This window comes from Grammomys surdaster, unplaced genomic scaffold (assembly GCF_004785775.1).
Source record: "Grammomys surdaster isolate TR1022 unplaced genomic scaffold, NIH_TR_1.0 129, whole genome shotgun sequence".
In the NCBI taxonomy this organism is placed as follows: Eukaryota; Metazoa; Chordata; class Mammalia; order Rodentia; family Muridae; genus Grammomys; species Grammomys surdaster.
In genome coordinates, this window is record NW_021604587.1 from 3558171 (window position 1) to 3573154 (window position 14984).

Genomic DNA, 14984 nt, shown 5'->3' on the forward strand with positions numbered 1-14984 from the left:
CCTGCATCACCTAGGGAAAAAAGTACATGAACTACAAAGCAAAGAGGCAAGGGGAGGGGGTAGTTTAAAAAACAAACAAGCAATAAAACAAACACACAAACCCCACAAAAAACCCCAAACCTGAAAGGCCATATACAGAAATGCCAGAGGCATTGGGGCATGTTCCTCAGCCACTAGCCCACTTCTGTTCTGGAGGGTGGTCTCCTTCCTTAGTGGATGTCTCTATTTCTATTCCAAGGCTAAGTTAAAAGACATGGCTTTTTCCTCTGTCTCTCCTGATGGCTGCTGGGATATCCACTTAGCTTGTACTAGCCTGTTACTAGTGTTTTTCTCTTGAACTTTAATAAAATTGCCCCTGAGCAACTTTTGAGTCCATTCTCAATTATTTTATTAATGACGTGTAGAAGCCAAAGGGGGAACCCTAGGGCGTGTTGTGGAACAGTCAATTTCTGTATCTCATAGTCTGAGAGGGTGGGTTGTGGTAATCTGTGTAAAAATAGTAGGTCATACCCATTGGGCTGGAGCCTTAGAAGCAGGACTGGATACTAAATTCCAACATGTATTACTGAATGATGGGGCTAGGAGGTAGGGGTAGTGGGAGGTAGAGGAGTGGGGTTCCCAGGAAATGGGAGTTGGAGAGCTGGGAAGCTGGTCTGGGAAAAGCCTGATAGTAAAGGCTGATAGTGAGATACTGGGGTGGTGGCAAGAGCTTATTCTGCTGGGTCACAGGAGGAGACAAGGTAGACCATGCACCTTGTTTAGTACAACTAAGGCATGATGGAACTGAAATATTTATCTACTACCACAGCCCTCTTCAAAGGGCTACTTCCAGGGCTGCTGATTTTCTGGAACTTACTTAGAAGCTGTCCTGAATTCTAGAAAATTGGGATTTAGGTGCCAGAAAAGCTCAGAGTTGCAGGGTTAAGTATGTGTTGCTTATTAGTGATCGGGAGAGCACAGTCAACTAGCAGTACTTAGAAGACATAGGTAGAACTTAGATAAGGACAAGCAAGTCATAGAGTCATAGTGACCTGTCCTCTGAACCTTCACCCAGCTGATACCCGGTTCTGATGATAGCTGTATCCCCCCTGAACACCCACACTCCAGTGTCATCCCCTTCCCCACATCCTGCCCTGTGTGAATTAATTACGATTTGAGAAAAAAATAAATTATTAAAAAAAATAAAAAGAAGAAGACATAGGTAGGGGGCATGTTCTAGCCAGTGTCAGACACTCTACCAAGAGTGTCCCACATGTGTTTTCAGGTATCCTCCAACACAGCCTAAGGAGGTAAGTGTCACATTGTCTACAGTGACAGACAAGGAAACTGAGGGTCTGCAAAGGCAAAAACCAGTTTGTCCAGGATCCCCAGCTGGTAAGTAGAAAGGTGAGGACTGAGACTCAGGTAGGCTTCATTGAAAGTGCAAATTCTCACCACCATGCTTTGTCTTCAGCTCAGGGAGTCTGGAGAATGCACCCTGCAGGAAGACTCTGGGGAGGCAAAGGCCCAGTGGCTTGATGTGGGCTCTGCTGAATTAAGACTCAAGGGCAAGGAGGGGAGGGAATGGCAGGAGCCGCTGGACTGTAACTTGCCCTCCTTGTGCTAATCCTCTCTGGACACCAGTGCTAGCTCCGTGTTGACACTGACAAATTAAGGCCCTGCTCAACACTTTTCCAAGAGTAAACAGCAAATTCCACACGCTGTTTTAATCATTTTTCTCGTCCAGGGCAGAATCCCTTAACTAAACATGTCTGTCCAGAGAGTGAGTAGTGGCTGGAACCTTTCTGACCAGACCACGCAGCTTCTCCTCAGTTTCAAAACTCCCCTTGACTCCATTTATTCCTAAGTAGTTTATTAGACCTACAAATAGAATTGCGCTCCAAATTTCTTTGGGAATAGCTGGTTGCTACTGTGTAGAAATGCTACTCCTTTTTGCAGGTTGATTTTTGTAAGCTGCAAGTTTCGAACTCATTTGTTTGCTTTCCAAGGTTTTCTGGAGAAGTTTTTAGGGTTTCTGCAGAGCAGCAGATACTTCTATCTTGGCTTTTTGTACTTTTTGGTTAATAATGATTAAAATTTTAAAAGGCTGAATGAATGGGTTTATTTATTTATACTTTTGGTGGTACTGAGGGTGGAACCCAGGGCCTTGTGGACATTAAGCAAGCATTCTACTTCTGAGATATACACACGACTCCTAAATAATTATATTTTAGTGTTCTCAAAACAAAGAATTTAAGTGTGTATAGTGACAGCTATATTATTAATTAGTCCACTTTTGATCATTCCATAATGTGTCAAAACTATAGGATACCTCATAGATATACACTTAATTACTATTTGTCAATTAAAAGAATTAATCTCCTTCCCTGAAAGTGGGAATACCTCTTGCTTCTTATGCCTAGGCTTGAAAGAAAGGCCCATGTAGAAAGATTTGCTGTGACACCTTGTTCTTTCGCGTACAGGCATAGTAGCTTTTCCTGAATGGATCTTGATCTTGCTGTATGACAGAGATGCATTATTACAGGTTATACTACATAGTTTATATCACCTTCCAGAGGGCATAGACAAAGGAGAGGGTAAAGACCTAAGATCCTAAGCCTCACAGAACACCTATCGTGTGCTAGGAGACATAGGGTATTGTTCCAAAACACTAAATATTTGATTCCACACATTTCCTACTTCCTATTTCTGTCTCTCTAGTACCTTACATCCTGGTTTCTGGAAGCCTGATCATTATACCACCTTTGGACCCTTCCACCTGAGATGACCAAGCTCAGGACTCTCCCTTGAAAGAACCAAGTAGGAAAGCAGAGCCTCTTTGTTAGGGAGAGATCTAACCTTATCATGTTAAGCAGAAAACATGGGAAGGGAGGCTAGATACTGCATTAGAATTCACATCTAGGATGTCCAGGGCAATATCTAGCCATATATGGGTTTTCACATTTATGCTAGTTAAAACTAAGTAAAACAGACAAACAAAAACCCAGCTACTCACTCACATTAGCTATACTTCAAGGGCTCAGTAGCCATGTATGGTCAGTGGGTACCATAGCAAGCATGATACACTTTGTACCAGAGTTCTGTTGGACAACAAAATGATAGATTTGAGAAGACATGTGAGCTTTGATAAATCCTTTAAAGTGGTAGGGGAACTGGAAGATGAGAAAGGAGCCATCTCTACCACATGCTAGAACCCTAGCTATTTTGCTCCCTGATAACTGGTTGATGTCATCTCAAAAGCTATCTGGGCCCAGAGGAGCATGTTTTGGAAAACCAACCTTCAGATACTAAAATAAACAGCAGAAATAACTGTGAATGCCATGTATTTACAAGTCCCTTCCAGAGCGAAGTTGTTTCCTTTCCCCAAAGAATGAAAGAAGTATAAGGTAGGAATAAGGCTATTTTTGTTGAGGACAAGAGTCCCTTGAGAGGCTTCACCATCTCCCAGCTTTTTCAAGAATAAAGCTCAGTCCATTTGTGCATTTGATTTGGCAGGTAGCTGAGGGTGGGATAGGGCTAGAACTTCCTCTTCTAGTGCTGTGTCATCCCTCAGGCTTCTGGAGGGAAGTGTCTTGATTAAGAGCTGGTGACTGACTTAGAAGAGGCAAATTTAAAATTTATGTGGGCTGGTGATCATTGCCAGATGAGAAAAATGTGAGCTGGGCCCATGGAAGCCTACCGTGAAATTGTGAAAAGTGTTGGGTGGTGGTGAGCAACCAGGGCAGGCAGTCAGAAGAACACATCAGGAAGCCAAGGCCGGAATGGAAGCAGAGTCACACATCTTCAGAAAGAACACAGGTTGCGTGGGAAGATGGGAAGCATGTCACCTAAGCTGGGGTGAGAACACTGAAGACTGAGGAAACTAGCTACAAGAGAGAAATCAGAGAAAGATATGTGGGCGTTTCCTACCATTATTCAATAACATTCAATCACATCTATCCCGGAGGCTCCTTCTACTGACAAATACTTCCTCTACATCTCTGGGGAACAAAGTAAGGTCCCAGTAGAATCTTGTGGTTGGAACTAGCCCATTCTTCAACCTAGAAGCTAGTGAAGGAATAACGGAGAATGGAGATGGACTCATATAGCATGAATTTCCATGATTCACAGACAATACTAACTTCCTGAGCTAAAGGATGGAGAAAAAAATGTGGACAGCAGGTGAATGTGGCCATGGAAACTACCACCTTTGGACTCAAACCTGTGAAGCATCACATGGGTATGACAAAGGAATAATATCAGTGGTTTTCCTTGCCATTCCAGGAGGACCTTCATCTGCAGAAGTCTCGGCTTGATGGACCAGCACAAGATCCTGTATTAACTTCCAGGATGGCCTGCTGTGTATGGAACCCACACCCTTTATTATGAGCTCCTAAAGGGCACTGGACACTAGAATGAGGATAAAGAGACTCTGACTACTTGATGGAATAGGCTAAGGCGGAAGGAGAGAGATCCATCACCTCTAGAGATCACACATCTATTTTGCTGTCTTGAGAGGCCAGCTAGAAGGGTGCAGATGGCAGTTTTTCAATTAAGATTTAAATATGGATTATCTTCCATAGGTTCATGTCTTTGAATACTTGGTTCCCAGCTAGTGGCACTATTTTGGAAGGCTGTGGAACTTTGGGAGGTGGAGCCTACCTGGGAAATGTTAATCAACGGGAGTATGTCTTTCAGAGTTATATAAGGGACTCAGTTCCTCAGTACCTGTCTATCTCTGCCCCCACCTCTCTTCTACCATGATACAAGCTGACCCATCATTCTATCTCCTACCTTCCTTGCTATGATGGCCTCTGAAACTGTCAGCTATTTGTTTCTCTCTGGTATTTGATCACAGTGATGACAACACAGACTAGTGTACAGCCTAGCAGCTCTGTGGAGGAAAATTCCTTTCTGGGCATCCCCTGAGATTCCTATGAAACTCCTGGAGCATGTCCAGGTTTAGACTATGAAAACATTCAGAAGAAGCATTCTCAATGATGTGTCCTTTTGGTTGCTTGTGTTTTACAGTCCTTGGGCTCACACCCAGCATCTAGCTTTACTACTGAGCAATTCCTACAGTCCATTCATTGTGGCTCCCATAGCCCACTCATTGTGGTTTTTGTCCTGGGTAATCCAGTTGCCAGGTACAGACTACTTGATGAGTTTGCAACCCCATTCTCAGTCTCACTTAATAAAAAGTTGCCTTAAAAAAGGGATGAAATCACTTTCCCATGTGTGATACTTCACACACACACACACACACACACACACACACACACACACAGAGAGAGAGAGAGAGAGAGAGAGAGAGAGAGAGAGAGAGAGAGAAACTGTCTATGGGGAAAGAGGAGCTACATTAAAAGGGGGAAACAGAGCCATAATACTTATGAAGGGTACTTTTGAAAGCTGACAAGGTATGCAGAAGAGTTTAATCCACTAAAGATAGATCGCTTCCCAAAATCATTTTGAGAATCTCCAGTATTGATTATTTACAGCTTTTCTCCCTCTCCTGGCAGAGAAAAAAAAATGCTTGGTTTCGGTTGATCATCCCAGAGATTCAGCTTTTCATGTCAGGCAGGATAATTATCAAAAATTTCTCAGATATTTATAAACCACAAACAATCTCTGCCCTAGAAAATAATCCACAGGCTTCTCCTTCTATTTGGGGCAGGCTCAATTAGTTCACAAAGGACACAGATTTCTTCAGACACAGGAAATCCTACTTCTAACACCTCGGCATTAGGGAAAACAGAATAACAGAGTTTGAAGACACATGTGCTCTCTTAGTGATATTCACTGTTGTCTAAAACTGTAAAGATGCTGGATTTTCCCACTTGCAGGGGAGGCATACACATACACACACACAGTTGAAAGAAATAGAAATGCTTTTTGAAGTGCAATCTTCAGGGTTTAGGTATTCTAAACCAAAAGGATTCAAGGCAGAAATAAGAGTTATAGTATTCAGCAACTGAGCCAAAAAGGGCTGTCTCATGTTCCACAAATCATGCAAGAAAGAGAAGTGTTTTCAGGACAGAACAATAGAAACAAGCTCAGAGAGCTAAGATTTAAAAGTTTGCTCTGGTATATGTATGAATGTGTCTTTGGTCTCATCTGCATCTGCAGACTTGTACCAACTTGGGCCAAAGACTACAGACACTGTGTAGAAGCCAAATGCCTATGGTACAATGCAATAAGCAGTGTGGGTTTGGGTACAAGTGATTATAGGTATGAGTGGGTTTCACAAGAGGACCTGAAAGCACATGCTACTCTGCCTAAGACCCATGATTATGGCTAATTAACTTAATTAAAAGATCGTCTTCTATAGCCTTATCCCTAGGACAGCCAAAGGTGACAGGATATTTACTGGGACACATTGGCAGAAGCTTAGACTTCTCCGACATGGATTGGGACACACTAGGCTCTAGTACTTTCAGTTGGATTCACACTAGGCTTGGAGTATTCTTCTTCACATCTGGGACTCCTAGGAGATTCTCCCACATGTCCTTGGACTTTTTCTTGTGACCTTGCTGGAACAACTCTCAACTTGCAGGAGAGAGGTCTACTCTGATACCTAACCCTAAGCAAGGAGATAGAGCTAATGTGTAGGGGGACTTCTTCCAGTAACCATGGTAACTTCCATGTGAGTCCCATGACCTCCCCACCATCTCACCTGTGTACTCACTACTTACCCACATCCTTCAGTTCTGCTTCCTCTAGGTGCTTTGAATCCCCATATCTCCATTACCCAACCATATCATGATTTCCTTATTGTGTCTAAAATTATACCCATTCTCCTTCCTAGGTCTCCTTTAGTAATTCCTTGTCCACTCTTCAAGATCAGCAGTACCTTGGCCCCCAAGTGTGCCTCTGCTAAGCTCCCCAGCAGACATAATGGATCATGGTTAGTACTTTGAACATGTCAGATACCATCCATGGCAGTTCTAGAACCTCACAACATACTGACTTCTAGCAGGGTAAAGCCACTCAGAAGGGACCAGCCAAGTGCTACCAAACTGCTAGCTCAGGGCATGCTCCTAGATGTGCGAGTCCTTTAACTTCTTACAGTCTTGACTTGTGTGTTCATCAGTTACTGCTGGACCCTAGAATACCCTTTGCCCTTACAACAATTATTCTTACATCCCGAGGTGTGTACTGAAAATTTTCTGAGCAAGTTAAGTTTGCTGGATAATGTGTAAAGTAAATAGGAATAAAAATAGGATTGGTCCTGAATTGAGCAAGCAATGACTATACAACTCGAGTTATTCAGTGAGCTAAATGTGATGGAAAGGGCTCCCCTCGTGAGGCATATTCTCAGAGTCTCCAGTGGGTCAGAAGTGCTCCTTGACATTGCAGCTGTATCAACAGGCCATTTCTCCAGCCATATAGAAAGACCCTCCCCTCACCCTAACTATCTGCCTCTACCCTGTGCTACACCCATGTGGAAGCTAGGTAGCAAGCTCAAGGTTAATCCATTAGGGTCTCCTCCTTCCAAGATTGGTCCTTGGAAGGAGACTGTGAAGATCTTGGTAGCCAGCTTGAGATTAAATATTAGTTACTTTTCTGTTGTGATAAAAGCCCATGACTGAAGGTAAATTAATGAAGAAAGGGTTGATTTGGGCTTATGCTTTCTCAAAGAGAATCCATAAAGGCAGCGGGTGGCCAGAGCAGGAAGTTGAGAGATTACATCTTCACCACAGACAGGAAGAAGAGAGAATGAGCGAACTCTCAAAGGCCACCTCCAGTGATGCACTTCCTCTCGAAAGGCTCTACTTCCTAACAGTGTCACCAACTACAGGATCCATGTGTTCATATATATGTGAGCCCAAGGGGGTACATTTCTCATTCAAACAACCACAAGCTATGTGGGTAGATAATTCTTCTACTCTATGCATTGTAGAGCAGGGGCTTGAAAGAATGGGCACTGCCTTGATCTCTGGATTTCTTGCCTAGATTCTGAAGTGCAGGGCCCAGGACAGGGCCAAAAAAAAAAAAGAGCATTCTATATTAGGAACTACAGAATGTTCATCTGTGAACTCATGACTATTCTTGTAATGACGACTTATCTAGTGTAATTGCATGTGCTGTCCACTTTGTTTTCATGTTGCCTGAAATTACTGACACAGGAAATATGAGCTTTTGAGTGACCTGCCTGGCTTTGTTAAGGGCAAAGGAAATTAAGGACACCTGGCCTTCTGCTGGGACGGTAGAGTTAGAGAGGAGGGCCCTGCCATATGCAGCTAGCAGCAGCACTGTGGGAAGATGAAAATTCTCTGTTTGGGCCAAGACCAGGAATCTCATATCTCACATGTCAAAGCAGCAGGGATCTGTTAGCTGCTGGGGAAATCTGGATCCTAGTCAGTGCCTGGGACACCTCAGCCCTGTGACAGTGTAGCCTCTGTGGTGCCAAAGATGGCATTCACATTAATTGCTTAGTGTACTCTCTGGAAGAGTGGGGAGGACAGCCAGCTTTCCAGGATTCTTATTTATTTGGTGATTTTAGAGACAATTTCTGCTAAACGAAAACATTTCATGCTTTTTGTCCCCAGGTAGGAGTGCAGTAGAAAAAGAGCTGAAGAGTTGATTGCTTTTTCCTGGAAGGGGGTCAGCTCAAGTGACTCAAGAGTCTAGAGAAGTGAACCATCTTGTCAGAAACCATGTGCAAAGCAAAGACTTCAGAGTCTCAAACTTGTGCCTGATGTGAATCCAGAGCCCAGAATATGCCTACAGAAAACCTGTAGGTATAGACTGAAAATTAGTTGCTAGGTCCCCTTTCTTGGACCATTGTGAGCTTGTGACTACAACTGATACATCAGAAATGATAGTGTGGCTCCTGAGGTCAAGTTCTAAAGATCATAATACTTCCTCCTTGCTTGCCTTAGTCCTTCCCACGCTGGAATCCAGGCTTCCACGTAGAATCCCAACTTTCAGGGGCAACTCCACTGAAAAGAACACATGAAAGATGAAGGAGCTTTGCTTGATGGTTCTAGAGGTGCCCAGCAAAGCCCATCCTACAGGCCTGAGCGTGAAGAAGCTCTCTCAAAGGATACCCTGCAGTCCAAGCCACCCAAGTTAACTTGTGCCAGTCACACGAAGAAGGATTCCCTCCACTCTCTTTCTGAATGGTTGACACAGAGAGCCCAAGAACAATGGATATGAACAGGATTCACTAGTTTTAGGGAGTTTATTTCATAGCAACAAATAAAAATAGAGAAGATGGCAGTAAGAATGTTAGTAACACGCCTGGTCTAGACTTTGGCTGGAGTTTTCTTGTTCTGAAGCCACTTTCTTATATATATATCTTAACACACACACACACACACACACACACACACACACACACTTACACCCCAAAATAAACAAACAACCAACCCAAAAAAACTCTCCAAATGGGAACAAAATGGGAACAGGTGGGGAAAAGCCCTTAGAGCCACTGTGTCGTAGATGATGATGTAGGACAATGGAGTGAACTACACAATCAGAGGAAAGCACAAGCTATAGTTGATTATCTCTTAACAGCTTGGCACTGAGTGTCATTCACTGGGTCAATCTGATAACTGAGCAAATACTCTATCCCAACTATGTGCCAAGAAGGAGTGTGAAAATGAAGCCAGGTACTAAACAAAGTCCCTATTCTCATAGGGCTTATGTTCCCATAGAGAAGGTATCAGGCAATGAAATAATCAGATAATGCAACAGATCACATGGAAGAAAATAAAGCATAGTAAAGGGAAACACTATGACACATGGTCCACCTAGTTGCAAAGTTGCTTCACTTTTCCCTCAAATGTCCCTGTGCAAGCATAGGCAGGATCATGTTACTTAGGAGAAAATGTGACTTGAGAGTTCACTTTTGGGCACTAAACAAAAGAAGAGAATAGACAGATGTTGGCAGCCAGTCTTTTAGAGACAGCACATTTGGAGATGGTCTGTTACCAGGTAGGTGGGTAGGCAGGAGTAGAGACTCTGTGGGCATTTCTGCTGTCTACCTACCTCTGTTCTTCAAGTCCTGCAGGCAAAGACACAAGAAGGGCTACTTACACAGAGCACGTGGAGGACCACTGCTCCTTGTCGTCGGTCTTCATTGGAGAAGATGTCCCTGGGGAATTCATGCAGGGCTAGAACAGAGAGAGAACCAGCTCAGTTCAGATGACCTTTTCAGTACAGCTGACCTAGGACAGTGCCACTAACCCTCACTCCTATTGATTCTGGATCTATGAGCTTGTGTAAGAGCAAATCAAACCAAACTAAAAGACTTCAAGTTCATGAACCTCTAACTAGAATTTAGCATTTCCTTCAAACAAGAAGTGACAAACTATGGTAGTGAGAGCATGACCTCAGCCCCGGCTGCCAATGCAAATTTTCATCTAGAGTTGTCCCTTGGTTTCCGTGAGAGATTGAATCTGGGATCCCTAGGACATCACATGGGCATGTTCAGGTCTCTTCTAGAAAATGGCATGGTATTTGCGCATCATGACTCATAACTTTTCCTACAATGTAAATGGCATGTAAATAGTTATCATGCTGTATTGTTTAGGGAATGATAAAGTCTGCACACAGGAACAATTAAAACTATTTCAATGGTAGTTGGTTGATCTGTGGTACAGAATATATGGATATGGAGAGTGTGTTCTACTCCACTTCACTCTATTCCAGCTCTGTCACATGACTTTAGTGCTACGGTAGTTTGTAGGACATCACTTGTGATCTTAAGTTTAAATATGGAACTGAGTATGGTGGCACACACTTTTAACCATCTTGGGGAATTCAGCAGATCTTTTGAGGAGGTTAGCCTGATCTACATAGTGAGTTCTAGGCCACCTAGGGCTACATAAGGCAACATTACATAAACAAAACAAAATAAAACAATAACAAAAAAAAAGCAAAAGTTAAATGAGGAAGCACGGAGCTAGTATTACAAACTTGTTTTCTAATTTCTAATATATCCTTATTCAATATGACCAGTTTTTATTTGTAATCTTACACACTTTGTCAAATGTAGTGAAAATGGCTTTCCTGAGTAGGGCAAGCAGGCTTCACCTCCTAGGCTGGTGAAGGGGCTACCCCAAGCTGCCATTCACTGCCTCACTTCCCTCTCACATTCCTTCTGGCTTGGGGCACTCCATCACCTCCATTCTGCTCTGGAGCTGTGCTCTTCTTTCTGACCTGACCTACATTTGCCATGAGACTGTGTAGTTCAGGAAGCCGCAGACACTCTGCCTGCCCTTATCCAGCCTTTGGCAGACATCGCCAGCTAATGAAAGCATCTCCCTTGGAGCTTGGTGATGCCTCCTACTGTTTCTCTAGTGGGCAGTCAAGGTAATCATCCCCAGAGGGCAGGGACTATACACCAGGTATCATGAACATAGACTTGCCACTCATCTTGTTTTGAGTTCTCTACAAAGTAGAGTTAAAGACAAGGATTTAGGGGTGTGTAGTTTATCCGGGATATGGCTGCGGTTTACACGGTAAGTAAAGAAGGTAGTGAGACCAAGGAGGTAGGATAATCTAAGATGACCATGGTAGATGCCAGGGCCCAGTCTTGTAGGGCAACCCTCAGGATCTCAGGATCGTGGCTCATTAGCTAGATCTCATGAGCCAGTAGGAATGTGAGAGGGAAGTGAGGTAGTGAATGGCAGCTTGGGGTAACCCCTTCACCAGCCTAGGAGGTGAAGCCTGCTTGCCCTGCTCAGAAAAGCCCTTTTCATGGCATGTGACAAAGTGTGTAAGATGCAAGCCACTGCTTCTTATAAATACTTAGTTTTCTGTTTCCAAGATAACACTGCGGCAAGGCAGCCTGTGGCCATGGGTCAGAAGTACAAGGTATTTGCACCAGAGAGTACATCTGTACACATTTGTATAGAGAGTAAAGCTCACCTTTTAAAGTATAGTAAGGAGAAGAGTTCAAAGTACTGATTATGTATTTGAAATCTGTCCATTCTCTCATTATCTTCCTTATAGTATCTATATAGATACGAGATATTAATTAACTTGGATGAATCAATCATTTCATGATGTACATCCACCCTCCCACTGGCAGTGGTGCAAAAGCTTCACACATTCAGTAGAAACTATTCTTTGAATTTTGAGTGTTGGTTAGGTCCAAAGCTATCAATATGTGGTAAAGGACTCTCCAGGAGGCCTAACTACAGGGGAATGTCAGTGTTCTGAGCATGTTTGAAGTAGGCTGGGTCAAGTTGGGACTGTGGCAAGCTAAGTATATAGATATACAACCAAAGATGGGCTACTGGATCATAACCTCATTGTATGTTAAGGGGTGTGTGTGTGTGTGTAGAAAAGATAAAGGTATTTTTTGAGCTCAAACACATATAATTAACTTAATACATATGATAAACTCATAATTTTTACGTTTGTGTATGTCAATGATATCTCAGTGAAGTTGGCTTTTGTTTTATTTCTTTTTACTAGATTTGTCTGTAAATTGCTAGTGAATCACAATTGCCACTTATAGCCTAACCTTAGGATGATGAAATGGGAGGTTAGGAATGACAAGAATGGCTTGGACAGTTCAAGTATGTTTCTTTAAGGACACCCTGTTAAACATGCCACACGGAAGTCTCCTGATTAATGACAAGCAAGAGGGAACTTGGTAGAGCACAGTGAAGCTACAATGTAGAAATGTCAATGAGAGGATAAAAGTCCACAAAATAAGCTGAAAGTTGATTCCAAACCCTGAGCTCTGCAATGCTGCCAACTATTTTATCAAACAGTCTCAATTCAGCACCTTCCCTTTTTCAGCCTAATATCTCTGGTTTGCAGTATCTTTGTTGGTTTGAGTACCATGAAGGAAGCTCTCCAGGATTCCAGGAGGAAACCATTGCTTTGATACCTCTTTGCCAATGACAGTGTCTGCATGGAGGATTTCTGATACCATCCTCAGTTCTGACCTTTGACCTTCTTTTTTGAGCTTTCCCAAAGTGGAGGGAGTTGAGCTTCAATAATTACCCTCTAGCTTCCATATTTCTCTATTCCCTAAAATTATAATAACCGTGAGTCACAAACTATGAAAAAAATTTCTTTATTCCCACTATCTAAACTCAGGAGATTGGGAAGGGCAAAGGGAGAGGGAAAGCTCTTCAAAGATGTCTTGTCCCATGTCTTTTGGCATAGTGACTACCATGTTTTCTGCTTGCTCCAGTTCTGGGCTCCGAAGAGATGACAATCACTGTTCATACCGTTACAGCTTCTCCTATGAATTCAGTTGCCTTCCTTAGGCTTATTTTGCTTTGTATAAAGTCTTTGGCAGCTGGGGTTTGTGTTAGGTTAGCTAGTGATAAATCTAAATGAGCCAAGACCATGGCTCTGGGGACAGGAGGGAGGACAAAAGGCATGAGAGGATGATGGTGGTGCACATCTACGATCACCGGCCTCATCTCGCCATAACCTCTTCATCCCTTGTAATTCCCACAAAAGCCACTAATTGCATTTTGTACATAAGAAAGTTAAGGAACAAAGATATCGGGTTACATATGTGGAGACTCACAGCTGTAAGTCTTCAGGTCAGGGTCATACCCCAGTTAATTCAGAGCCAAAATAGCCCAAAGAGCTGTCTTCTTCATTTCTGACACTTAGGGTATTACCCTGTGATCTCTTTCTTCTCACAACTTCCTGCTTCATCAGGTCTGAGCTGATGTAAATTCTATTGTTATATCAGCAGAGGGTAACATGAGGCTTGATTCTCCATCGACTTTTCTATCCTCAGTGTCACTGACACAAGATGTTTCATCACTGGCTAGTTGGGCTTAAGGGACACAACTTATGGTCCTCCAACTCTCAGATTGATAAGATGTCAAGTCAATTTACTGTTTACAACAGCTTTCAGAGAAGAGTTAAAAAACCAGTTGACTACCCTGAGAAGCAATCAAAAGAATCACATGTGGGAGCTGCTGAGTAAAACTCCCAACTCACTGGAGAGTAGAGACAGACAGAGGTGGTGAGGGTCATTTTGTCATAAATGTGTGGCAACCATCTATTTCCTTAATTCTCTGCCCAGCATAAATATAAGAATTTAATCAAGAACAGGCTTAGGGGAGCATATGGAGGGGTTAGGGGTAGCATAGAAGACACCATGGGAAAGGAAGAAGTAGGTGTGAGTTTGCATCTGCCATGTGTCCAGGCCAGCACCAGATTGTCCATAGTAGCTTCACTTCTACATGGATACGGTAAGAGAGCAGAGTGGGACAGTTTCATCGAAGGCTCCATGTCATTAAGATAGAACTTTCATTTTTGAATACTTAGCATTTTGATTTTAAATCTCCTTGAAAGTCATCAAATAGCTACTGGTGAGTAAAAGTTCAATGAAAATAAGTATCTCAAGAGTGATTTGCTTTGAATTCTGGAAGAGTATACTAGTGGTCTCTATGCATAGCTAACACATGGACCTACCTGAAAATCCTGGGCAAAGCCAGGCTAGAGACTATATCCTGAGTGGAGCAGGACCCAAAGACATGATTACATATCAGCAAAGTCCTGAAGTCCTGGACACGCATGACAGAACTGAGATGTAAATGCAGAAATGAGTTCACTGTCTTCATTCCTTTCACATGCATAGGTCTTCCACCCTCTCTACTAGGAACTGGTATCATGGTAGTATACTGAGCCTGATCTCTGATTTATTACCAGTTGTCAGCTCCTAGCTCTTGGTTAAAGATGTCTTTCCCTTTAGAACACCTAATTGGTCATGAAAAAATGTATGAAAATTCTCTGTGAAGCAGTGGTTGACATAATTCCATCACAACACACAGCAGAGTCTGGAAGCAGAGCAACTTGCTGGTGGTGGAGCTTCCTTGATAAAATGATGTGATTTTCCCATGGTGAGATGGAGTAGGGGTGTGATGTGGAAAAGGCTGGGGAATGCAGAGGTGACTCAAACAAATGCTTTCAAAATAACTTGTTTCAAGATCAACCATAACAAAATCTTTTTTTTTTTATAATAGTAATGTAAAAAGAACAACCAGGTTAGATATTCTCCTAGGATGCTACAC

General features: G+C 42.8%; 1 protein-coding gene across 2 annotated transcripts in view; it reads right to left on the minus strand.

The window, feature by feature from the left end:
* Positions 1-14984, minus strand: part of Slc24a3 (solute carrier family 24 member 3) — a 478143-nt gene that overhangs the window by 188620 nt on the left and 274539 nt on the right. For both annotated transcript variants that reach the window (XM_028754967.1, XM_028754975.1), the window contains exon 3: positions 10021-10097. In XM_028754967.1, coding sequence (XP_028610800.1) covers positions 10021-10097 — 77 coding nt within the window. The remainder of the gene's footprint in view (positions 1-10020; positions 10098-14984) is intronic.